The 25,318-nt window shown below is 31.1% G+C and overlaps 1 protein-coding gene across 7 annotated transcripts in view; it reads right to left on the bottom strand.

Moving 5' to 3' along the window:
- Window positions 1–5,855: 5,855 nt before the first annotated feature.
- LOC139516859 (nipped-B-like protein) overlaps window positions 5,856–25,318 on the bottom strand; it is a 59,221-nt gene continuing 39,758 nt past the window's right edge. For 4 of the 7 annotated variants that reach the window (XM_071307251.1, XM_071307262.1, XM_071307231.1 and 1 more), the window contains 24 exons: window positions 25,130–25,276; window positions 24,015–24,149; window positions 23,527–23,631; window positions 22,922–22,975; window positions 22,505–22,616; window positions 22,145–22,281; window positions 21,625–21,765; window positions 21,213–21,306; window positions 20,440–20,591; window positions 20,066–20,080; window positions 19,527–19,617; window positions 18,939–19,045; window positions 18,550–18,616; window positions 17,851–17,905; window positions 16,490–16,625; window positions 15,586–15,693; window positions 14,393–14,596; window positions 13,855–14,001; window positions 13,218–13,250; window positions 11,483–11,561; window positions 8,941–9,055; window positions 8,435–8,597; window positions 7,381–7,614; window positions 5,856–6,490 (listed from right to left, as the gene is read on the bottom strand). In XM_071307251.1, the coding sequence (XP_071163352.1) occupies window positions 6,278–6,490; window positions 7,381–7,614; window positions 8,435–8,597; window positions 8,941–9,055; window positions 11,483–11,561; window positions 13,218–13,250; window positions 13,855–14,001; window positions 14,393–14,596; window positions 15,586–15,693; window positions 16,490–16,625; window positions 17,851–17,905; window positions 18,550–18,616; window positions 18,939–19,045; window positions 19,527–19,617; window positions 20,066–20,080; window positions 20,440–20,591; window positions 21,213–21,306; window positions 21,625–21,765; window positions 22,145–22,281; window positions 22,505–22,616; window positions 22,922–22,975; window positions 23,527–23,631; window positions 24,015–24,149; window positions 25,130–25,276 (2,844 nt within the window). In that variant the 3' untranslated portion in view covers window positions 5,856–6,277. The remainder of the gene's footprint in view (window positions 6,491–7,380; window positions 7,615–8,434; window positions 8,598–8,940; window positions 9,056–11,482; window positions 11,562–13,217; window positions 13,251–13,854; window positions 14,002–14,392; window positions 14,597–15,585; window positions 15,694–16,489; window positions 16,626–17,850; window positions 17,906–18,549; window positions 18,617–18,938; window positions 19,046–19,526; window positions 19,618–20,065; window positions 20,081–20,439; window positions 20,592–21,212; window positions 21,307–21,624; window positions 21,766–22,144; window positions 22,282–22,504; window positions 22,617–22,921; window positions 22,976–23,526; window positions 23,632–24,014; window positions 24,150–25,129; window positions 25,277–25,318) is intronic. The other 3 variants (XM_071307272.1, XM_071307283.1, XM_071307243.1) reach the window with 1 other exon arrangement.

Genomic DNA, 25,318 nt, shown 5'->3' on the forward strand with positions numbered 1-25,318 from the left:
AAGAACGGGAGGAGCTTAAACCAGTGCATTAACTTCCATCTCAAAAGTCTAGCTCCGCCTCCTTGGGGTAGTATTTAGGGAGCAACCATTTGAACTTCAAGGGTGCTAATTTTTTTGTCTCAGTTGGAAATTTGTTATTGCACAAAGCACGATCAATCTTATTTAGTTGTCTACATGAATTCAACACACAATAAATTAACGGATCTTCCCCAGTTTTGGGGAATGAAATTACATTTTGATTTACCTTCATAATTGGTATTAGGGATATGTTTCCTTTTTATCACAACGCCCTTTGAAACTGAAAGTCTTTTTTATATTTTGATGGCAAATAATCATAGAATAACCCCCTCCCCTTTTTCTCTCACACCCACGCCCCGTTTTTCAAGAATTTTTGGGGAAAAAAATAAATGACTATCCAGTATGAATCAAACGGCAACAATTCTTTGAATTTTAAATGTACCTTTATCAGACAAACAAATCCAACTGACATTAATTTTCTGAAATCAGATATAGTATCATGCCACTATTTGATTGACGTATCTAAAAGTGTAGAAAAGTTTTATTGGTTAGGGTTTAACCTTTAACATGTGTCATTGCCCATTAATGTTACAAATCATATATAGACACACCTTACTCATTAACATATTTAATCCACTCAAAGCTACGATTTTTGTGAATTAAATAAGTTAATTCGTAAAAGGTGTGCTATATATATAACTTAGATGTGCCTCATTTACATTCATATGAAATATTAATAAGGAGATGCAGTATGATTACCAATGGGAAAACTATTTATTAAGACAAAAAGACAAAGATGTGAACAATAACATGTCATTTTTGGGCCTTCAACAATGAGCAAAACCCACATTGTATAGTAAGCTTTAAAAGTCCCTATATGACAAAATTTGAAACAATTCAAAATGTCTGCAAAAATAGACATAAAAAAATCATCAAAAACAGCAATGAACAACAATCATTGGATAATTAAGATCTTTGCTTAGGACATGCAAAAAGATAATATGACAGGGTTAAACATATCTGTGAGTGCATAATAGCTATTGGTTTAGCAAATCTACATTTACTTATTCAGCAGAATATGAGGATATGTCCTAATAATGCTGTAGTTATGGGAATCATCACAATGTATTCTGTTAGGTATTCTGTGTATAGATAGAAGTACATAACAGACAAATATCCACATCAGCAATAGAATATAGAAATAAGAAGATACGGTATGAGTCAATGAGACAAGTCTCAATATGTAACCAGATGCTCTGCAGGGCACAGCTTTATACGACCGCAGAGGTTGAACCCTGAACAGTTGGGGCAAGTATGGACACAACATTCAAGCTGGATTCAGCTCTAAATTTGGATTGTGATTAAATAGTTGACACAGCATAGGTTTCTGACACAGAATGAATGTGGTCTAATGAACTTAAAATATAATTATATTGTATAAAACAATGATTTAAGTTGATTCAACTACTATTCTGGACAAAGAAAGATAACTCCAATTGAAAATTTCTTGCTATTGCACAATATTGTGCAATTAGATATTTCTTGCTATTGTGCAATACTGTGCAATTGAAAATATTTGCTATTGCACAATACTGTGCAATTGAAGATTTCTTGCTATTACCCAATACTGTGCAATTGAAAATTTCTTGCTATTGCACAATACTGTGCAATTAAAGATTTCTTGCTATTGCTGAATACTGTGCAATTGAAAATTTCTTGCTATTGCACAATACTTAATATAATAATTTTGGATCCTGATTTGAACCAACTTGAAAACTGGGCCCATAATCAAAAATCTAAGTACATGATTAAATTCAGCATATCAAAAAAGCCAAAGAATTCAATTTTTGTTAAAATCAAACTTAGTTTAATTTTGGACCCTTTGGACTTTAAAGTAGACCAATTTGAAAGCAGGACCAAAAATTAAGAATCTACATACACAGTTAGATTTGGCATATCAAAGAACCCCAATTATTCAATTTTTGATGAAATCAAACAAAGTTCAATTTTGGACCCTTTGGGCCCCTTATTCCTAAACTGTTGGGACCAAAACTCCCCAAATCAAACCCAACCTTCCTTTTATGGTCATAAACCTTGTGTTTAAATTTCATAGATTTCTATTTACTTATACTAAAGTTATGGTGCGAAAACCAAGAATAATGCTTAATTGGGCCCCTTTTTGGCCCCTAATTCCTAAACTGTTAGGACCTCAACTCCAAAAATCAATCCCAACCTTCCTTTTGTGGTCATAAACCTTGTGTTTTAATTTCATTGATTTCTATTTACTTATACTAAAGTTATTGTGCGAAAACCAAGAATAATGCTTATTTGGGCCCTTTTTTGGACCCTAATTCCTAAACTGTTGGAACAAAAACTCCCAAAATCAATCCCAACCTTCCTTTTGTGGTCATAAACCTTGTGTCAAAATTTCATAGATTTCCATGTACTTAAACTAAAGTTATAGTGCGAAAACCAAGAAAATGCTTATTTGGGCCCTTTTTGGCCCCTAATTCCTAAAATGTTGGGACCAAAACTCCCAAAATCAATCCCAACCTTCCTTTTGTGGTTATAAACCTTGTGTTAAAATTTCATAGATTTCTATTCACTTTTACTAAAGTTAGAGTGCGAAAACTAAAAGTATTCGGACGACGACGACGATGCAAGACGCAGGACGACGACGACGCCAACATGATACCAATATACGAAGAAAAATTAAAATTTTTGCGGTCGTATAAAAAGGGTGACTCTTCACTATTAAATCTACCTTGAGGCCCTCGAGCATGTATGCTGTTTTAGCTATTGTTTTGTCAGTTTGTTTTTATACGACCGCAAAAATTGAAAATGTTTTTGTCATATACTGGTATCACGTTGGCGTCGTCGTCCGTCGTCGTCCGAAGATATTTGGTTTTCTCACTTTAACTTAAGTAAAAGTAAATAGAAAACACAAGGTTTATGACCATAAGAAGAAGGTTGGGATTGATTTTGGATGTTTTGGTCCCAACAGTTTAGGAATTAGGGGCCAAAGAGGGCCCAAATAAGCATGTTTGGTTTTTGCACAATGACTTTAGTATAAGTAAACAGAAATCTATGAAATTTTAATATAAGGTTTATGACCACAAAAGGAAGGTTGGGATTGCTTTTGGGAGTTTTAGTCCCAACAGTTTAAGAATTAGGGGCAAAAAACAGGTCCCAAATAAGCATTTTTCTTGGTTTTTGCACAATAACTTTAGTATTATTGATTTTGGGAGTTTTGGTCCCAACAAATTAGGGGCCAAAAGGGTCCAAAATTAAACTTTGTTTGATTTCATCAAGAAATGAATTATTGGGGTTCTTTGATATGCCAAATCTAACCATGTATTCAGATTCTTAATTTTTGGTCCGGTTATCAAATTGGTCTACATTAAGGTCCAAAGGGTCCAAAATTAAACTTAGCTTGATTTTAACAAAAATTGAATTCTTGGGGTTCTTTGATATGCTGAATCTAAACATGTACTTAGATTTTTAATTATGGGCCCAGTTTTCAAGTTGGTCCAAAATTTTATATTAAGTATTGTGCAATAGCAAGAAATTTTCAATTGCACAGTATTGCACAATAGGAAGAAATCTTCAATTGCACAGTATTGTGCAATAGCAAGAAATCTTCAATTGCACAGTATTGCAAAATAGCAAGAAATATCTAATTGCACAATATTGTGCAATAGCAAGAAATTTTCAATTGCAGTTTTTATGAAATATTCTTTGAAAATTGGAGTTATCTTTCTTGGTCCAGAATAGTAATTGAATCAACTTAAATCATTGTTTTATACAATATACAATGTATATTCACTTTTACTACCAACTAATAAATTAAAACTATCTTTACCATTCAGTGATTACAAGCACTTTTTTTACATTTTAATATTTTATGATCTATTTAAATGAGTAGTTATTGTTGCAAACTCCATTAGAAATTTGAGTTGAGATCATTTTTGGAATAAGGGAAAGGGGGATGTGAGAAAAAAAAAATGGGGGGGGGGGGGGGGGCAATTTCTCATTTCAGATTTCATACATAAAAAGAAAATTTCTTCAAACATTTTTTTGAGAGGATTAATATTCAACAGCATAGTGAATTGCTCAAAGGCAAAATTTTTTTTTTAAGTTCATTAGACCACATTCATTCTGTGTCAGAAACCTATGCTGTGTCAACTATTTAATCACAATCCAAATTTAGAGCTGAATCCAGCTTGAATGTTGTGTCCATACTTGCCCCAACTGTTCAGGGTTCAACCTCTGCGGTCGTATAAAGCTGCGCCCTGCAGAGCATCTGGTTTAAAAGCTGTTCTTCATATTGAAGGCGTAAGTAAGGCTGAAACTGTCTCCTCACTACAAATTCATAATGGTCTGTAGCACTGGTTTGAGTGAAATTCTTTGATGAGGTTGATAGTGAACACAGTAATATCAACAAATATTTTTTTTAAATTTTGCCATCTGAGAAGGAACTTTCCATTTTGAATTTTCCTTGTAATACAGTATTTTTGTTATTTTGTTTTTTGTGATTAGGGAATTTAGGGTGAACTGCCTAAATCATGATAGTTCTTTGATATTTTTGTCCAACTAATATTGAAAAAATAAATTAAGAATGTTTCCATGGGACACAGATGATGCCCCTGCTTGATATTGTACTTAATCTGAGTTTTCTGGTAACAAGCATTGTGTATAAGTTTAATAACATTTGGTTGAAGCAAACTAAAGTTAGAGAACAGAAACGAAAAATTTAGCAATTTTTATATTTGTAAAGGGGCATAACTCTAGAACAGTATAAGTGACGCCACCCAAAATTCAAACTTGATCTGTGTTTAGTGGTAATAAGCATTGTGTATAAGTTTCATAAGATTTGGTTGAGGCAAACTAAAGTTAGAGAACAGAAACCAACTTTGGGATGTACATAGGTAAAACTTATTGCCCATCTGCTTCGTTGGGGCATAAAAAATTTAGAACTAAGCAATGAACAGTAAAAATGAGCTCAAGGTCAAATAAGACATGTCAGACTGACATGTACATCATAACAGTTTTGCATACACCAATTATAGTTGACCTATTGCATTCAAAGTATTAGAAACAGACAAAAACGCAAAAACTTAACTATAACCACTGAACCATGAAAATTGTGTCAAGTTTAGGCGCCACCTGCCAGCTAGACATGTACACCTTACAATCATTCCATACACCAAATATAGTAGACCTATTGCTTATAGTATCTGAGATATGGACTTAACCACGAAAACTTAATCTTGTTCATTGATCCATAATTGAAATGAGATCACATTAAAACTGTGACAGACATGAAGACCTTGTAAAGTACACATACAAAATGTAGTTATCCTATTTATTCATAATATGTTGTCAATGAACCATGAAAATGAGGTCAAGTTGCAGGCTCGAATGAAACTGCAAGTCCTTTGCAGAGTATTTTGTCTATCAAAGTTGCAGTTTAAGCCACCTCTTCAAGCATGTTTTTCTCATTTATATTTGTTATGTCAAGGCCTTTTATAGCTTGCAATATAGTATTGTGACATACAGTTTGTATCATTTGGTCCTGTGTGGAGAGTTCTCAATCATACATAATCTTATCTAATATCAAGGTAAGAACATCATTTGGTCCTGTGTGGAGAGTTCTCAATCATACATCATCTTATCTAATATCAAGGTAAGAACATCATTTGGTCCTGTGTGGAGAGTTCTCATTGACAATCATACATCATCTTATCTAATATCAAGGTAAGAGGTACATGTCTTTACAACTTGTACATCTTAAAATCATTTAACTTTCATCTGGCAACTAATAATAGAACAGTGAATCATTTTATATTTTTTAATTTCATCAAATAACTTTTTCTATTTTCTTCAAGTTCAAATGGCTGGGAATGGAAACATCACATATGACTGATAATGTGTTGATAAATGTGTTGGCAATGAAACTGTATACAGGTTTTTCTTAAAAAATAAAATAAATACTTTTTCATTTACACAACAACATTTGTAAATAAGAAATGACGTCATGATTCTAAAAAAAAAGAGAAAGCAACGAACAATGTAAAACAATGAACTAGATACAGTGACAATAAAATGCAGCAGTTTTGATAAAGAGTTTTGTTTTATGTACATGGTTTGTTTGATAAAACAGATGATTTCCTTCCTCACGACAACAATATAAAACAACAATAAAACAGCCATAAATGTATCACTCATTATTTCATCCATACATCATTATGATACATAACTAACATACAAAGTCTGGATCATCACTATTATCACTGTCACTATCACTACCATAACGTTTCCGTTTCTTCTTCTTTTTCTTTGGAACAGATTTTGGTGTAACACTTATAGTTTGTATTAACGTTCGTGAAGATTTCTTTTTATGGCTACTACTACTGTGATGAGAGTGATGGTGATGATGGTGATGCTTGGATGGTTTGGGTGTCCATTTCATCTGAAATTTAGATAGTACTGTCATGTTATTTTAAATTAACACTTCTAAATAATAGAAGAATGTGTTCATGGTATACAAATGCCCCTGCTGGAAAATGAATGGCAAATTTAGCAGTTTTTTAAATAAAAGGACATAACTGATCAGTAATGAAAACATTATACAACACCACTTAATCTTAAAATATGAAATTGATCAGTGATAGGTTTAAATAATCATTGTGTATTAAGTTTCATAACACTTGCTAAAGCAGAGTATAGTTAGAATGGGGAAACAGCAAATTTAGCATTTTTGCAATTTATAAAGGGACACGACTTAAAAACAGTGTAATTAATACCACCAAAATTCAAACTTGATCTCTGTATGGTGGTAATAAGCATAGTGTATAAGTCTCATCTAAGTAAGAAAAGGTAGACCAATTTCTGGACACATAAATAAGGTTAAAACTTAATGCCCATGTCAATGAGCAGTGGAGGCATAAATTATTATCTATATATAAATCTAACAGCACTAGGAAATATTTTCACTTGAATCAATTTTTTCAAAAACCAGAATTGCTAACTATTAAATCATATATGTTCTTAGTAGAGAAACTTAACTGCTGTGGTCTGTGTCATTCTTCAAACATTTTTTTGCTCTTTTAAAACACCAATATATATACACTTCTTCATTTTTGAATTTAAGTACTATAGTGTAGTAGAACAGATGTGATAAATTCAAAATTTCTTTTGCCTAATACACTGAATATGTTTTTTAGAAGGTAAAACCTTTGTTTATGATAAATCTGTGCTTATCTTAATGAAAACCTAAACAATTAAGTGGGGTTATCAAGGGGTAATTGCAAATGTTTTTCAGACAGGTAAGTACAGATTTTGATATAAACTAAATCTTACAGAGTTATCTGCACCCTCTTCATTATTTTCAACAATCATTTCTGTGTCTTCATTTTCCTTTGGTACTGCAACACCGTCATCTCCAATACGGATTGTCATGGGAGGTACCCTTGGTGCTGTTCTTCCTGGAGTAGGCGTGTTACGTCCAGGTGTCGGCGTGTGGCGTCCTGTACTCTTTGCCTCATCGCTTTCATCTTCATCAGGTGGGTCTATACTTAACATCAATTCCTTGAACTGAAATGATTACAATTTAAAGCTTATAACATTTCTTTAAAATAGCAGACATTTTATATCTTAAATACAATAGATTCATTATGATTTTTGGGGTTCTCATGTTTCATGTTAACAACAGATTTAAGTGTTCAATAAAATAACAGGTACAAATTTTACAAGCTTGTATGGAAACTTTTGATGAAACCAAATACTCATAACATAACATACCACAAAATCAGGTACCCATGAAAATAAATAAATTCACAATATATGTCATATACATGTATGAGAAAGAATGAATCAGACAACCAAAAGAAATTCAGTTTGTGCATTTTGCACCATATATTGTTTGGAAATATTGGCATGATAAATAATATTGTACCAACACATATCTTATTATTTTAATATGCATTATATACTTCTGTTGTCATTTCGGGGCCTTTAATAGCTGATTATGCAGCATGAGCTTTGCTCATTGTTGAAGGCCGTACAGTGACCTATAGCTGTTAATTTCTGTGTCATTTTGATCTCTTGTTGACAGTTGTCTCATTGGCAATCATACCACATCTTCTTTTTTATATTGTGTAATTGAATATATTTGTATATATCTGTGTACTTCTATATATTTGAGTTAACTGGTAATTTCATTACAAACGTGTTATATCTGTACATTGCCAAGTCCCTTGTTTCTTTTTATGTCAAAGCTCCAATTAATAAATTCTGTATGTACATATATTGTCTAAGTAGTAAAACTGATGCACAACTATCATTAAAAAGCTTATTTCACATTTTCAGATGTTATTTTTGTTTACTAATTTTTAATTAAAAATAAAGATTTTACCTCCACATAATCACTGACTAATTTCTCTCTCGCCTCTTCATCTGATAATTCTGATGTTTGTAATTCTTTGAGAACAGTCTGTGGTTGGAATTTCAATACAGTTTTTCTATTCACTGGTTTATCATATGTTTTGGTCTCTGCTGGTGAGTAGTTGTGCACTTTACTATAAAAACACAATATGAGTAAGTAATATAAATATAATACGAGGTCTGTATACACAATTTTTTCCCCCAACATTATTCTCATCCACAGATAGATTGGTATAACAAACTGTAGACATAGTTGACACAGATATGTCTACACTGAAGACACAAAAAAAATCAGAAACAGTTTAAATTTGATGTCAGCAACAATGCTAATTAATTCAAAGTTGCTGCACAATGACCTAGGGAACTCAAATTAGTTGTTAAACTGATATGTGCTGATAGTAAGGCAACATTATTCTCAATTTCTTAACTTAGCAAACCTAAAAATCTGACTCAAATATAAGAAATACATGTAAATACCTGTCAGTGAATCCATATGTTTCTTTGAGATGTTGTTTTAAATGAAGGAGAAGAATACATCCTTGTGAGAGTTTGATGATATCTTGTAATGCGTCTATATACTCTGGTAGTCTCTCTGTAAAAAATTTCATTTCCATATGAGTATATTTAGTCTTCACAAGATAGATTTATTTCAATTCGGACGAGGAAACATTAAGTTAAGAGAACATAAGAGGAAACATTAAGTTAAGAGAACATGAAAGAAATAAACAGCTGCGCCATGAGCGCATGATATGCTCGTCGCTCATTCAAAGAATAAAGTTAAATAACTTCTCCATGTCATATCATAATTCTTTAAAAAAAAAACTCTAAAGGGAGGTTAGGCCACACCAATTTAATTCCTTGCTCGACGGACCCGCCCGCGTCAATTTTTTTCAAAACAGTTTTTTTTTTTTTTTTTATTATTATTCCCGCTCCCACATCCGCAAATGTAATCATGTCTATTTCCCACACCGTTTTTTTTTTTTTTTTTTTTTAAAATATTATACAAAGATATCAACATTTGTTTTTAAAATCACAGTCTTACCTGTATATAACGATTTTAAACCTATAAGCACTTCACCACACTGTGTAAATATCTGTGAGAATATTTGTTTCAGCATGAAACCAATTTATCCAAAGTGGGAGTGCTCCGATATAAATATATAACAGTGGAAATACTTGTACAGGACAAAACATTGGTTTCTTTCCCCCTTACTTATATTCCCTATCAAAAAATGTTAGTTGTTAGAATAAAGTACAAAGAACTTCTGAAGTATTTGCCTTCAACTGCAATTATATTGTATGCTGGCGAAACAAAACTATCCATAGCCGCTGCATGTTTATGCACCTGTCCTGATTGATTCAGGGGCCTGTAGTTCAGCAGTTATCGTTTGTTTTCCTGTTCCAATTGTGTACACTAATAATTTTAGGGTCCCTTAGCCTATAGCTTGCTGTTTGGTCTGGATCAAAGCCCTGTGTAAAAGGCCGTACGTTGACCTGTGTTTGTTATTATCAGGTTGGGAACAACCCTCCCTCAGACAAGGGGTCATTTTACTGATGTAGAATAGAAAATAGAAATACCAAGGATTTGTATTGTGCTACTATACAAAACCTTTGAAAGCTTAGATTTTTTTACTCAAAAAGAGGAAAAATAGGTCATATTTTAAACATTTTCTAAAAGAGAGGTCCACTTATTTTGAATAATATTAAATTACTGTTAAAGTAAATGTATTAACATGGTTAAAGTCCAGGAATATTACAAAATTCTTTGGACATGTTTTGACCATTTAATACCAGATAGATATAGAGTTCTTTGCGAAAATATGAGCCCTTTTGTACTAAAAAGGTTTTTTTTACAAAAAAATATATAATAACTTATATTGACCCCTCATAAAAAGGGATATTCATAACATTAAGGGGTTGTTCCCAACTTGATTATGACTAGGATGGAGAATTGTCTCATTGTCAGTCACACATAGACTAGATTTAATTATTCAATTATTTCTTGGCGAACAGTGAAAAAATACTTCATAAATTAAAGACATGTCAAAGTAAAGTGAAAAATCAAGTTTTAATATTGTCAAAACCTACTATTTTATGTTTACAAAAAAAAAATATAATCACTTGCCTTTACTTTTCAAGCTTCGCCTCAAAAATTTGCAAAGTAAATATTTTTTTATTAAAATTTTCAAATCGCTCGCTCGCCCCAAATTTTGGAGTCCAAAAATCTGTAGAACAAGAAATTCAATTGGTGTGGCCTTATCTTCATAGATATAAACCAGTCAAAAAAAAAATCATAACTGCTAAAAGCATTGTCCATAAACTGTAAAATTAACCCTTTTTATGAATAAAATAACACAACTCTCAAACATAAAATCTAAAATTTATAAAAATTATAAGGGAACTAATGGAAAAGATATAAACAATTCATCAAAGTTATAAGAAAACTTTTTTGAGTTATTGTTTGAAAACTGGACAATCCGTCATTTTAATGAGAAAAAAAACCCCCAAAAATTAGGAAAACAATAGGTATAAACAATTCATCCAAGTTTCATGCCAATAAGTTCAAGCGTTTTTGAGTAATTATCTGACATGTTGACCAACAGACAAATGGACGGTTGACTGACAGACAAACGGACGGTATACCATAATACCTCCATAAACGGACATTTAAAAATTCAGTAATTTTTTTACTATTTGTAAAGGTGCATAACTCTAGAAAGGTAAAAGTGGCGCCACCTTAATTCAAACTTGAACAAATTGTGTATAAATTTCATAAAATTTGGTTGGGAAAAACTAAAGTTTAAGAACAGACACCGAAATTTGGAAGTACATATGGACAGTGGTGGGTAACACTTATTGAATGACACCTTCAGTGACTATGGGGACATAAAACTAAGTCCAATGACTTCTGCAAAAGTTCTCAAATCAAAATGAGAATATAACATACAATTCTTTGTACCAACCAGACCTCTGACAAACCCTCTTCTTGATTATACTACATTCATTAAATAATACTAACCTAACATGGCTTCAAAGTCATCATCATCCTCATCATATGCTACTTTTCTTCCTTCTTCATGACCATTATTAATCATACTCTGCAAAAATATGTCAAAGGTCAAACTTCATACAGTTATGTTTATACTAAGCAATTTGCTCAAAATTTAAGACAGTGACTCATACATTCTCAAACTGTAAATAACCAAGCTTTTTGCAACTGATTCTAAACTTAGAAGCAAACAAAATAAGATTTCAAATTTTGTTTCCAGATCCTTAAAAAAACTATTGACAAATATTTCGAATATTTCAAACTTAAAATGCTATCAATTAAATCATTCACAGCTTTTCTATAAAAGCATGGTAGGTAGTCTGTTTCAGTCTGTTTACTATATACTGAAATTTAATTGGACAATAAATATTAACTTCATGTAATGTTAAGTTCGATATTGTAAGTCTCCAGTATATATTTAACAGACTGAAACTCCACCTCCCTATTGTTTTCAAACATCCAAGCAAACATAGCAAACAAGTCAATCAAAGTTGTTTTGCATGCTTTTATAGAAAAGCTGTAATGATAGATTTTTTTGGAAAATATATCTAAAATATTTTGAGAAAATGTTTCAAATGTATAATGAAAATTACTTGATCTTTTGTCTGTCATTTGAAGTTTTAAACTGGATGTAAATAACTACAATAACTACTAATATTTACAATTAGGTTAAAGTGGACAATACAAATCGAAAAATTGAATGTGTCAGCAAAAAGGTATTTTTCTTCCTCTTGAAATATTTAATTTACTACCTTGATTCTTTATCTGCATCTAATTCATTGCATCATTCATGTCATCTTAATTAGCAAAACTATCACAAAGGGACACTTTTTATCAAACTTGAGAAAAAAATCAAAACAAATGAACTATAGTCGCCGTCACGTAAAATTGGCACCATGTTTTTTGTAAAAAATTTCTTAAATATCGACCGTGTTTACTAAACATCATGTTTTTCTATTAGCGGAATCAAATATCATTCCAAAAATCAACTACTGTCCTACCTTTTATTGTGTTTGCACTGTATAATCCTGACCTTCACATAATCCAAGATTAATTTGTATGGTGGAATCCGACATTGTTATTACCGGAAGTGTTGCCGTGGAGTTCCACGTGCTCTCAATTTTCTTGTGTCTCTCGGAGCTTATTCGTCATCTTTACGTAAAAAGCGCGGGAAATTGTATCATCAATGACAATGATATTACCAGAGAGTAACGAATGTTATGGAATAAGGGACCCTCATAGAAACCAAGATGGCGGTTATACAATGTAAATAATCTTGAAAAATGTGAAGGTCAGGATTATACAGTGAAAACACAATAAAAGGTAGGACAGTAGTGGATATTTGGACAGGATTTTACTTCCGCTAAAAGAAAAATATCATCTTGAGTAAACGCGGCTGATATTTAAAAAATATTTAACAAAAAACATGGTGCCAATTTTACATGACGGCGACTATAATATTAAACTAGATTTTGAACCCAGTATAGTAAATTATTGATTTTTGGGTGTTCCATTTAAAATTTCGAAAACAGGTTTTAACATGAACCACTTAAAACCTGTATACAGTACAAACTGATGAAGTCAATAAAGAAATCATGCGGTATTCAATTTTTTCACATTTAAATGGTTTTAAATTCTCCAAATAGAGTGTATTTGGTATAAAATGAGAATTTATAAACAAATATAAAGCAGTAAAATATAGTACCATTGCTCTTGCCTTTTTACTAGGAAGCAGTTTCTACAATAAATAAAACACATTTTCAAAAATAAACTAAAAAGAATAATAAAAGCATGATTCTTAAATCAAAATAAAAATTCTGCATGCATTTGATACTTCTGTATATAGAAAAAACATTGTCTCTGCATTTGGCCATGCTAGGAATTGAAGAACTAATTAAAACATAACAATGTAGTGGTGAGGAACTTGGCATATTAACTATATCATTTGTAAAATGCTACTTTCAATGTGTCCTTGTCTTTGTCAGAGAACCACAAAATTTTGAGATATTATGTAAATGTCTGTGAAGAAAGTGCTATTTTGCTCTTCATCATTAAAATCTGATCTGAAAATAGGCCTACAAAAGCACAGGCTATCATTTAAAACAACAAAAATACATAAAGCTATAGCTCTAAAAACATGCTTCTAAATAATAAAATTTCTAAAAAGGGAACAATCATTCCTCTCTATAGGTGTAAATAAAAATATAATATAAGCAACTACAATATACATAGTGACAATAGATTTACATTCTAATAAAAGTTATTCCAAACTATTATCTAGATAACTTCCTCAAGAAGTCATGGGATATTATTCTCTCATGATCTCTTATATAAAAACTTACCTCTTTGAAAGACTGTAACAAGTTGGAGCCTGAGACGGAGACAATGATATCAATTTGATTGATGATAAATAAAGGTTCATCCTGAGTGAGGTATGGGAAGTATGCTAAATTATCTGCTATGTACACTTGTTCTTGTAATGAAATTTTCTGTAAAAATAAAACATTAACTCATATTTATGTAGAACTCAAATATGTCACTATAGTATTTCTTATTTACAAAAAATCCTCTATAAATAAGCCAGTTATGATTGTATAAATGTTTTTGTTGTTGTTTTTTTCTAAATATTTTTCTGAAATTTCCTTAAAGCTCACGACAGGAAGTGGTTGGTGGAAAGACAAGCTTTACACATGAAAGTTTTCTTATCTGCTGTTTTTTATCAAACTTTAAAATTATAATAAATAAGTGTGTTTCACGAAACACCATGGACTGATATCCTTTGTGCACCCACCACAAAACATCTTTCTGGGTATCTTCACTCTTGTTATCTATTAAACAAATGTCAACTTTGCCCAAACTATTTCAAACATTAATACCTACCGAAGAATCATCAAAAGTATTTAATAATGATGTCAATATAGCTCTCCGATGTGAACGATTAGTCCGCAACACAGAATAAAGTCGAGAATTTAAACTTTGAATATGGTCATTACAGTTTCTCATGCCACGCACTAACTCAGATTTATTGTTTATCAAAAACTCTTGTAGTTTATATGACATCTTTAATCCTTGTAAAGCTTTCATCTGAAAAAAAAAAAAAAGAAATGTCATAATAATTCTAATTACTAATACTAATTTTTTATACTTTGCTTGCATACAAACAAAGTTTTTCAGGGAAAAGGCTCCATCATTACAGTTATGATACATGTTGGAAATCATGCACAGAAGAGAACGTTAACGTAACGCGGTATATTGTATATCCAACGTTGTGTACTTATGACGTTATCTTGTACTTCAGTCATCAATACAAATTCATACAGTTTAGACGTCTTTGTTATATTACATGCAGTTTTAGTAAAACCACTTTACGATAATACACTTGAAGATTATGATGTGGGAAGAGTTTCAGTCCTTTCATACACTTATAGACCGAAATTTGATTACACAAATTAAATAATCCATGCTAATTTGTTTGAAATTAAAGAGAAAAACCTTTGAAGGCACTTGGCAAAGGAACTTTCATATCAAACTTATCATTGAACATACTATTACAGAAGAGCAACAGTAACAGCTGTGATTTAAATATTACAACTTCATTTATTTTTCACATTAAATCATTTTTACATGGGTGTAATACTTCAACGATCACAGATATTTGTCATATCACTTGTTTCATTTTCCCTTCTGAGTGTATGTATTTTTTCTTTTTAAAAAATGGAAGCAGGAAAAGAAATGAATGACAAGTTACATGGTCAGCCATGTAAAATAACACACGTTTTTACTTTACAGCCACAACAGCAAAACATCTATTACTGCAGATTTTTTTGACAAAATAAAAACTGACATGTTTGAATTCTTTTCGATGTGCAAAAGGAGATAACTCATATTCACTAAAATTCTGGTGGCTTCCATTTTCAATGTGCATTTTTCAGTTGTTAGCATGTTTTTTCCCCATAGTATTCATTCACGAAAGTTTCAAGATTAATTTGACAGCAAAATACAATCATTGGATGTAGTCATTGTTTCTTTTGTACAGTTTTGTTAACTTTTTAAAAATGATAATATCTACTCACATGAATAAAGCCAGGGTATTTTTTCTCTATCTCTTCCAACTGTGAATCAGCCTTTGCCCTTATCACATTATCACTATCTGTACAAAAACTGATTAAATATGGCACACACTGCAATTAAACAAAACAAGACATTATATTACTTCAACAGAATTTTTGAGTACTTGTACATGTGTATAATTTGTGTAATATTCTAATCAAGATATTTTTTGTTCATGTTTTTTTGTTTTACAAAAAAATAAATACAGAACATTTTCACAGAACAATAGTATTTGTATATATGTAGGACTCAGAACCGCGATGGTCCACACTGAAGTGCGTTGGTTAACACGCTGAAGTGCGATGGTGACATTATGATGCTAATTTGTTGATAACTATACACTGAAGTGTGATGGTGGTTACGCTGAAGTGAGATGGCGGTTACGCTGAAGAGCTATGGTCTAGCTGTCTCTGATATAGAGTAAAAAGAAAAATGTACATGAGATGATTAAATGAAATATCATTATTCAGATTTGACCAAAGATAGTATTTGTATATATGTAGGACTCAGAACCGCGATGGTCCACAATGGGCGTTGGTTAACACGCTGAAGTGCGATGGTGACATTATGATGCTAACTTGTTGATAACTATACACTGAAGTGTGATGGTGGTTACGATGAAGTGTGATATAAATCATTGGTTTAAAATCATATTTACATTCCCTTAGCTCTTCAATCTAGTCAAACCGGGTTTATTAAAAACTGTCATCATTTCATGAGGGACATAACTCACAAAGATTCTTTATATTTAACCACGTCAACCTGTCTACTAAATATGATTTCCAAATTGAATCGGGGTATGGCAAATATTCTAAATAACTAAACATGTAGACATGATATATAAGTACATAAACATGTTAAATTTACCTGTACAGGATGAATAAGACCTTGCCGTAGAACTAAACATATCACATTTAAAGCTGCTGTTCTGACTGCTGTTTGCTGATGGAAGAAGGATTCTAAAACTTGCTTTAAATAGATTTGCATAATAGTACTAGCCATCCTAAAAATAAGATATACAAAACATTAATATGCATAGAAATACACAGAAATCTTGGTTGTGTGGTATGGAATGTATTTGTTTTTAAGGATGTAAAGCCATCAGTGTATACATATTGTATACAGGGCTTCCAAAAAATATTTGAGCCAGCCGGACATTTTATATCTGATCCAGATTTTAATCCCTAAAGACTAAGTCACAAAAGGGAATCATGGAAATTACTTGCAATTGGCCATCCGACCGGCCATCCCAATGATTGACATTAGGGACAAATGTAGGATGCAGAATTAAATTTCCCACCTGCGCACATGTGTTCTAGTTCGTACAACGTAGTTCTGACGATTTTTCATTTAAAACCTTTTAAATTTTTTCATGAAATCATGTTTATAAAGGTATTTCTTATAATTTTAATCTTTTGGACTAAATTAATTAGATACAAACCCCTGAAATGTAAAAAAAATAACTTTAAATAGACCGATCAATTTATACGATGTCTGGTAATGAAGATAGTTTACCTGTCACCTGAACAGGTAGATTTCAGCTGTCCAACAACTAATCAGCCTTGATTAAAATTAGAAAGTATTGAAGTAGGGGTTGTTTTGATAGTAATTAATCATCATGTCACTTTTATAACCGGAAATGTGTGGCTGTTTAGGCAAAAGGTTGGGTCAAGATTGTGAATTATGTTAAAATGACCGACTTTTAAGAAAACCTTGAAAACTAAAAAGTATATGACCGTTTCATGCTTTGCCCAGCTGGACTTTTACCGGATATAATACAAATGTCCGGAATATATGACCGTTTTGGAAGCCTTGATTGTATATGACTACTAACTACTTCAACCACTTGTCTTCATTATTATTCGTTGGATACAAATTTTCTTGGGTATCGTGGGAACATGTGAACCAGGAATTCAAATGTTCAAAGAATAACAAATTTTCTATAGGCTTTGTATGTAGAGATTGACAAAACCACAAAATCAAATACCCACAAAAATTGAAGCTTTCCTCAATCCACGAAAATTGATACCAACGATAATAAATGAATCCACAGTGGCTATATAAATATACAGTTAACATATGCTTTCATTACTTTCTTTTTTGTCAAGTGTTCTCTGGAGAATTAATGTAGATCTATTCATTATTCTTTCAAACTGTTTAGAATAGGACTATTCCTTTCACAAGGTAATAAGTTCTAAATACTAATATTTCATTAACTGTTTACTTACCCTGATTGCACATCCCCCATTTCCTTCAAATCTTCTTGCTTTGCATGTTTCTTCCCTAAAACGAAAGACAATAAACTTTGCAACAAAAACTTATCTAAATCAGCTAAATGTTGAGACGTAATATCCTCTTATACTGAAATTTAATTTTTGTATCAATATTTGATTCTTGTCCATTGATGAAATATAGTTCCTCTTTGGCACAGCATTTAATTTCTGTCCCTTATATATATATATAGATTAAGTGAACAACAACTTGATTACTATCAATCCAAAAATACCACCCAATGACTTTTGATTATTTGTGTCCTTGGGTTGCTGTCTGATTGATAAATACCAAATATCTGTTAATCATACCCACTGGAAAAACTATCATTTTTGTATAACCTCTAGGTACTTAGAAATGAAACCTTTACATAAAACTAAGAGGATAATATGTGCCTTAATTGTAGAGAAAGAACAAATTGTTGGTAGATACAAATATTCCTGCTTGACTTACACTGGTTTAGATTTTAAACTCGATCTTTTTTTCTACTAAAAATGAATGTCAAGGTAAACCATTTTTTCCCCTTTAATATGAGTTTTTGTTAGTATCATAGATAAGCACACCAATAAAACTACTTCTATGATTTCAAGTAGCATATATATTGACATAAATTCAAGTTATTCCGTTTAAGTATGTTAAAAATTTGAATATCTTACACTCCTGGTCTGAAATCTGCATTCTAATTTCCTCTTCATTTAAATAATACTGGAGATTTTTCAAAACCTGAAATGTTCATAATTGTTTTGTACAAAATGTAAGCGATATTTACTTTAAAAATCTGGTTAATAATATGTATTTTAAGACTTGTGTCACAGTACACAAGAAAATTCAAAAATAAAACACAGAAATCACACAAAAAACATTGCTCAAATTTATTCATCTTGCCACTTTCATGTTAACTTTAATTTCCATTTGAAGTGCTGTCATTTATTTTCAAAAATGAACTTTAACAAAGCAAAATTCTGACCATGATAAACACCATAAAAATTAAGTGTAAAACCCTATCCAAAATGCAGAAACATATAAAATAGATATAAAAACATACTTGAATTTTGAGTCTAACAGGAGATTCTGTATTTGTAAGGAAGTCATAGTACATTTCTCTCATCACAGTGTGCATCATAAATTCATAATGCCGTACGACAAGAAAACCTACAAAGAAATGTTCATAGCTTACTGTTAAATATTTAAAATACTATAACTATTAAACTTAACAGCCTTGTATTTCATCCATAATGGCATAGTCGTCTCTTATTACAGGTAGACAAGCAATATTGATACTGTCTACAGACATACAATGATTATCTGTGACAATCCAAATGAACCTAAACAATTCATTCAAATTAGGGTTTTCATTAGATGCATCTAATAAGTTTATTAAAATATGTTCAATCTGAAGGTGTAATGTAATTCTGATAAAAATAAAAGATACATTATTTATCCCTTCCCAGCCAAATATAAATGTTACTGTAAAAATTCACAAAAAAAGAGAGTATTATATTTCATTAACAATTGTTCTAACATCATGGACTTTGTAGTGCTTGCAACTGCAAAACTGCACATCATGCATTCTTACTTTTATTCTTTAAAAAAAAAAAAATCATTAAAGCCTACACTAAGATATTAAACATACCTAAACCTGCCAGAGCTTTCTCTTGCACATCTAAATCTTCATGAGAGACAAAATAATATAACACATCAAACACTTTCTCTCGGATTGAAACCTAAAAAAATAAAATGCAATTCTAAATAATTTTTATTTGAAAATAACTATTGTAACAGGTATATTTGTACTGTAGTAAATTTAATATAAGAAATAATGATCATTTATAAAGTTTACGAAATTCTATCATAATCACTTCCACATAAATATAGTAGTGTATTGGAATGCTTAATCAATTAAATCTTTAATTTGATAGTACCACCAAACACTTTGCAACTGAAAAAGTAAACAAACTTGGTAACAAAATCTTTTGCATAACCCATAGGCTGATGTATTCTCTGAATGAAAATCAAAACAAGTCTAAAACAGGAAAATGTGATATTTGACAAGAATTAACTTTTTTAAATGTAAGTTTCATCACAATAACAGAGTAACCAAGAACTCTAATTTAAACAAAGTATAGAACTCAACATAACAAAAAGATTAAACATATAATATACACTCATCACCTTCTCTTCATTCTCCTGAAGTAAAAATCAATTCAATGAAATAAATTGTTACTAATTAAGTGGCCATTTACATTTATCAAGAAAAAACTATGTAGTAATACCAATTCTTCTTACTGTAATAAGTCTAAACCAATACATACAAATGACAGGAAAATGGTTTGTTTGATTTGATTTCAGATTGGACTGTTAATTCACAAGATTATATACTTCAGTCCATCTGTCACTGCTATGCCTCTGGCATAATATACCAATGTAAATTTTGACTTTAAAAAAGACAAGAAACTACCTCCTTCAAACAATATTTCATTTCCAAAAAAAAATTCTACAACATTTCAAGTCATTAATTAGAATAATATGATATCATAAATAATTACCTTCGTTTCCCCCATTTCTTTGGAATCAAAGTCAAAGTGTTTACAAAATAAACCAACTGTGAATAGAGATCTGTTGAGTGTCGGTTTTCTAGCATTCAATGATGATTCCCTTGGATTTGACTTGTGGATAACCATCATCCGTGTTAAAAGACCTAAAACATATAAGAAACAAGTGAAACTGTGAGCTACTGCTCACTGATGATACCCCCGCCGCAAGTGGATAATATTAATAGTGTAAAAATATGCAAGTGTTCGGTAAACAGGAAGCTGTTGAGTGATGAATCTGAAAACGCATCACACAGTATAGCTGACTTATATTGACCCTTAAACTAAATTTCAGAAATCCTTGTATTGTAGTTCCTGAGAAAAATGTGACGAAAATTTCCAACTTGGCTATCATGTGTTAAATCATACAAGTGTTTGGTAAACAGGAAGTTGTTGAGTGATGAATCTGAAAACGCATCACACGGTATAGCTGACTTATATCAAGCCTGAAACCAAATTTCAGAAATCCTGGTAGTGAAGTTCCTGAGAAAAATGTGACGAAAAATATTCATGGGACGGACGGACTGACGGAAGGACAGACAGAGGTAAAACAGTATACCCCTCTTTTTTTCAAAGCGGGGGTATAATTATAAAATGAAAAGAGACATTATTGAAAAATATATTTGACTTGTTTATTTATAGAATATATTTTAATAAGTTATGCAGAACTAAATTTGTACATATTTTTTATGTTTACATTTACACTCACTATTATGGTGGATACTTACCAAAGAATTTCTGGAAGCAATCTTTAACCAAGGCAAAATTATGACTGACGCAATTCACAACAGCACCTAAACAACTGACACAGCTTTGTAGCACCTGCAGCAGAAAAAAATATGATATGCTATATGACCTAAAATTATATGTATGTTTACAAAATTGTAATACTTAACATTACTAATATTCTTTTCATTAAATCAAATAAAGTCATCTATATCATTTCTTGCAGCCACATGTACTTGTTTTTTTTTTAAAGTGAAAACTGCTGACTTCATAATTTGATTATTAAAAGTTCTTAAAAACAAGCCATAACAATTTTAGAAGCACCTAATCACTTAACTTGATACAAAATAAAACAATTTGTTAGATTTTTACTTAGTTGTCACCATTTTACTTAAAAATTATAAATTTATTTACCATCATGCCATGTTTAAGAATGAGTTTCATCATATCTTCTTCCAACTGTGCAAGGAATGATTCACTTGGATGCTCCATTAAGGGCACAACCAACTCTAGAATTTTGGCAATGTAATGCAGCACAAAATAATCTCCTTGTGCCTGTATTTGAAATGAAACATTTGCTTTAATATAAATTTTGAATACTGGTATATTAAAACTACTAAATCTTATAAATTTTTGAATTTATTTACTGACCCAAAATTAGGGACACAAAGAAAAGGTAAATTCAGGTAAATTTTACTTTTATTTTTTAATAAATTCAATTACATAAGTTGTATTTAAAAACTGCTTGAATCACGAGTATAACATATTTATCCTCCACTCATTTGAATGTCCTGTTCAGGTGAAACATTTTTCTTCCAACTTATGACATTTGCATGAAACTGATTTTCACTTTTATTTTTTGAAACTGATTTTCACTTTTATTTTTTCAAATCTTAGTTGTAATATATGCACTATACAAAATTCAAGAACTCACACTGCATTTAATATCTAAATATGGTTGTAACGTTTCTGCATGTTTCACCATTAAGTCAGGTTTAATTTTGCTGAACAAGTATAAAGTTGAAAGGCAAGCTACTAGTCTCTGACTGCATCCTTTCCCTTCTTCTTGGTCTACAAACATAAATTTCATAATTATTTCAATGTTAAATTATAATTATGGTAGGAAAAGGCTATTTATAACCTTGGAAAACTTAACAATCCTTTTTTTTTTTTTTTTATTAATTCATACAAAGTATGAAATGAATTGCATCTCTTTTTGTAAGATATAAAGAATATTATAAAAAATCTGAATTCAAATATAGAAGTTATTGACATAATAATCTATGACTCTCACCAACACTTTTCTCTTCTAATCTCAGTACATTTTCCACAAGACAGTCAACAATTTGTCTGCAAGATGTAACAGCATTTTTGTTGTAATGGCCATTTTCATCTTTCTTCAGCAACTGAAATATCAATACAAATAAACGAATTATTAAAAAAAATTCCAAATGCATATTTTCATTCTTTCTATTAAAGAAAACAAGTCAAAGAAAGAAAGACAAAACCATTGGTTAAAAGAAAAAGAAGGAATGAAAAGTTTACAAAATACAACAAAACAAAAGATAAACAAATAAAAAAAAAACACCAAAAACCTTGTACCTGGATTAAGATGTATACAGATTTATACATGTTTAAAATTTTGTTTCATACATATTTATTTTTAAGACCCTTTTAAAAAAAAAAAATATAAAACCCTAAATCAACTTACATTTTCTAATAACTGTTCAAAGAATTCATAACCATTATCTTTGATGGCTGCAACCTATAAAATATAACAGATCATTTCACATACTGCACTTTAATATAAAATTTCGTCAAACAACCCATTAAAATCTGTCGATAAAGTGCACAATCACATTTCCATGTACAGTGTGTGAGTACTGACATAAGAAATTTAAGGGTGCACAAATTTGAAAGTCACCTATTGAGAAAACAAAACTAACAAGAATGTGTCCCAAGTACACAGATGCCCCATCCCCACTATCATTTTCTAAGTCGACCGTGAAAATGGGGTAAAATCTCTAATTTGGCATTAAAATTAGAAAGATCATATCATAGGGAACATGTTTACTAAGTTTCAAGTTGATTGGACCTCAACTTCATCAAAAACTACCTCAGCCAAAAACTTTAACCTGAAGAGAGACAGACGGACAGACCAGAAAACATAATGCCCTTAAATGGGGCATAATAAATGGGGAATAAAAACATTGTAAATGAATTCCCCCTCCATCTCTTTATATCAATACTATCATTTTGGTTTATCCTTTACACTGCGAATGGAATTAACTGTACAGGAGTTCTAATAGTACTCACCACTTCTGTTATATTTACAACTCTTTGTAACAACTTTGATGAATCTTTTTCTCTATTGCTAAGAGCTGTAAACCACATGGTCTGGAACACTTCATTTACCAGTTTCTAAATAGACATGATAATATTAGTTCTGACAGCAGGCAATATCCTGCGTTGTATTTTCTTTGAACAATCACAGAAAATATTGAATCATCTAGATTTTAACAATTACACCCCACAAGAGATATAATACTTTGATATATGTCTAAACTGTATCCGTTGGGGATGGAGATTTTGTTCTGATTGGACACTTATTTGAAGTATTGAAGCGTATTGCACATGTTTATGTTTCTGGTAAGCGTATTGCACGTGTTTATATGTTTCTGGTTACAAAGGAATAAGCTGTATCTTCATTTTTTTTAATGACTTTTTTTTTATTCAGATATTTGCAGAAAACAGAATATGAATTTTGCTAAAATACAAATGTCAATAATATAAGATGCACATACCTTAATCCCTTCCTCATCATTCACTCTCCGTATCATTTTGACACACATATCTGGTATTTTGGGAAAATCACTTTGTTCAATACAGATTTCTCTAAATATTTTTATCACCCGTTTTCTAACACTGATCCCTGTATCCTGAAATTAAAAGTTAATTACTGTTAATGCAAGCAACAATTAACATTTTAAGTATTCAACATCAAATTGAAATGTTTTCAGAATATATATTTCTTTAATTAAAGTCAACTTCTAAAGTTTGACATATTTTTATTGATTTGGATGCAAAATCAAAATGTTATCTCAACTAATGTGTGATTTATACAGATTGATCAACTACTGAACACATACCCTGAAAAACAAAAATGTACCTGTCAGTGTTACACTTTTGAATTATTGTAAGGAGCAGTTTGAATATCACATCTTCTTCATATCTTACTATATAAATCACAATGCAAAGATGATATTTGATGCATGAAATCCAAAGTCATATCAGTACTTTTTAAGATATGCTTTAGAATGTTCATAATCTTGATGTAATCTCGTAAAGAAAAATTATGATATCACATCTGATTAACAACAAGTCATAAATTAAAGAACCTTTGTCAGCATGCTCACATACCCTATGCCCCACATTGTCACAGGAGAAACAAAATCACACCAGATTTCTAAGTTTAAAGACTCATAACTCTACTCAACTGATAATTTTTTGGGGGAATATGCACATTGAAATATTATGTCCTCATTAACTACAAAGTTTCATGAAATTTTGTTGTGTTGTTTCAGAGGAGTTAGATTACATACTTGCAGTAGTATACTAAGGCCAAAATTCTAAGTTCAAAGAGGCATAACTCCTAGAACAAAAATTGAATTATAATTTGCCTGTCAATATGCACATCTACATAGTATGTCCTACAAAGTCTCATGAAATTCTGTCGTGTGGTATCAGAGGAGTTGCGATAACAAGAACAGGACCGCTGGATGGACAGACAGGTCAAAAACATTATACCCTCCACAACTTCATTGCATGGGGTATACAAATATGGTGTGGGATAGTCAGATGAACTTATGCACAGGTCAAAATCCTAAATGTCTTACTTGTAGATATAAAGAGTATTTACCAGAATTCTGTCAGACAACATTTGGAAGTAATCAGGTATAAGTTCTGGACGGATTAGAATAAACCTTCCTACTAACTCTACTGCTGCCTCTCTTACAGATGTCGATTGATCGAGGAATCTTCCATGAACACCTTTCTGCATGTCATTCTGAAATAATAAAATATTCACTTGTCAGTTATATTTTAGTTT

Source organism: Mytilus edulis, chromosome 1 (assembly GCF_963676685.1).
Source record: "Mytilus edulis chromosome 1, xbMytEdul2.2, whole genome shotgun sequence".
NCBI lineage: Eukaryota > Metazoa > Mollusca > Bivalvia > Mytilida > Mytilidae > Mytilus > Mytilus edulis.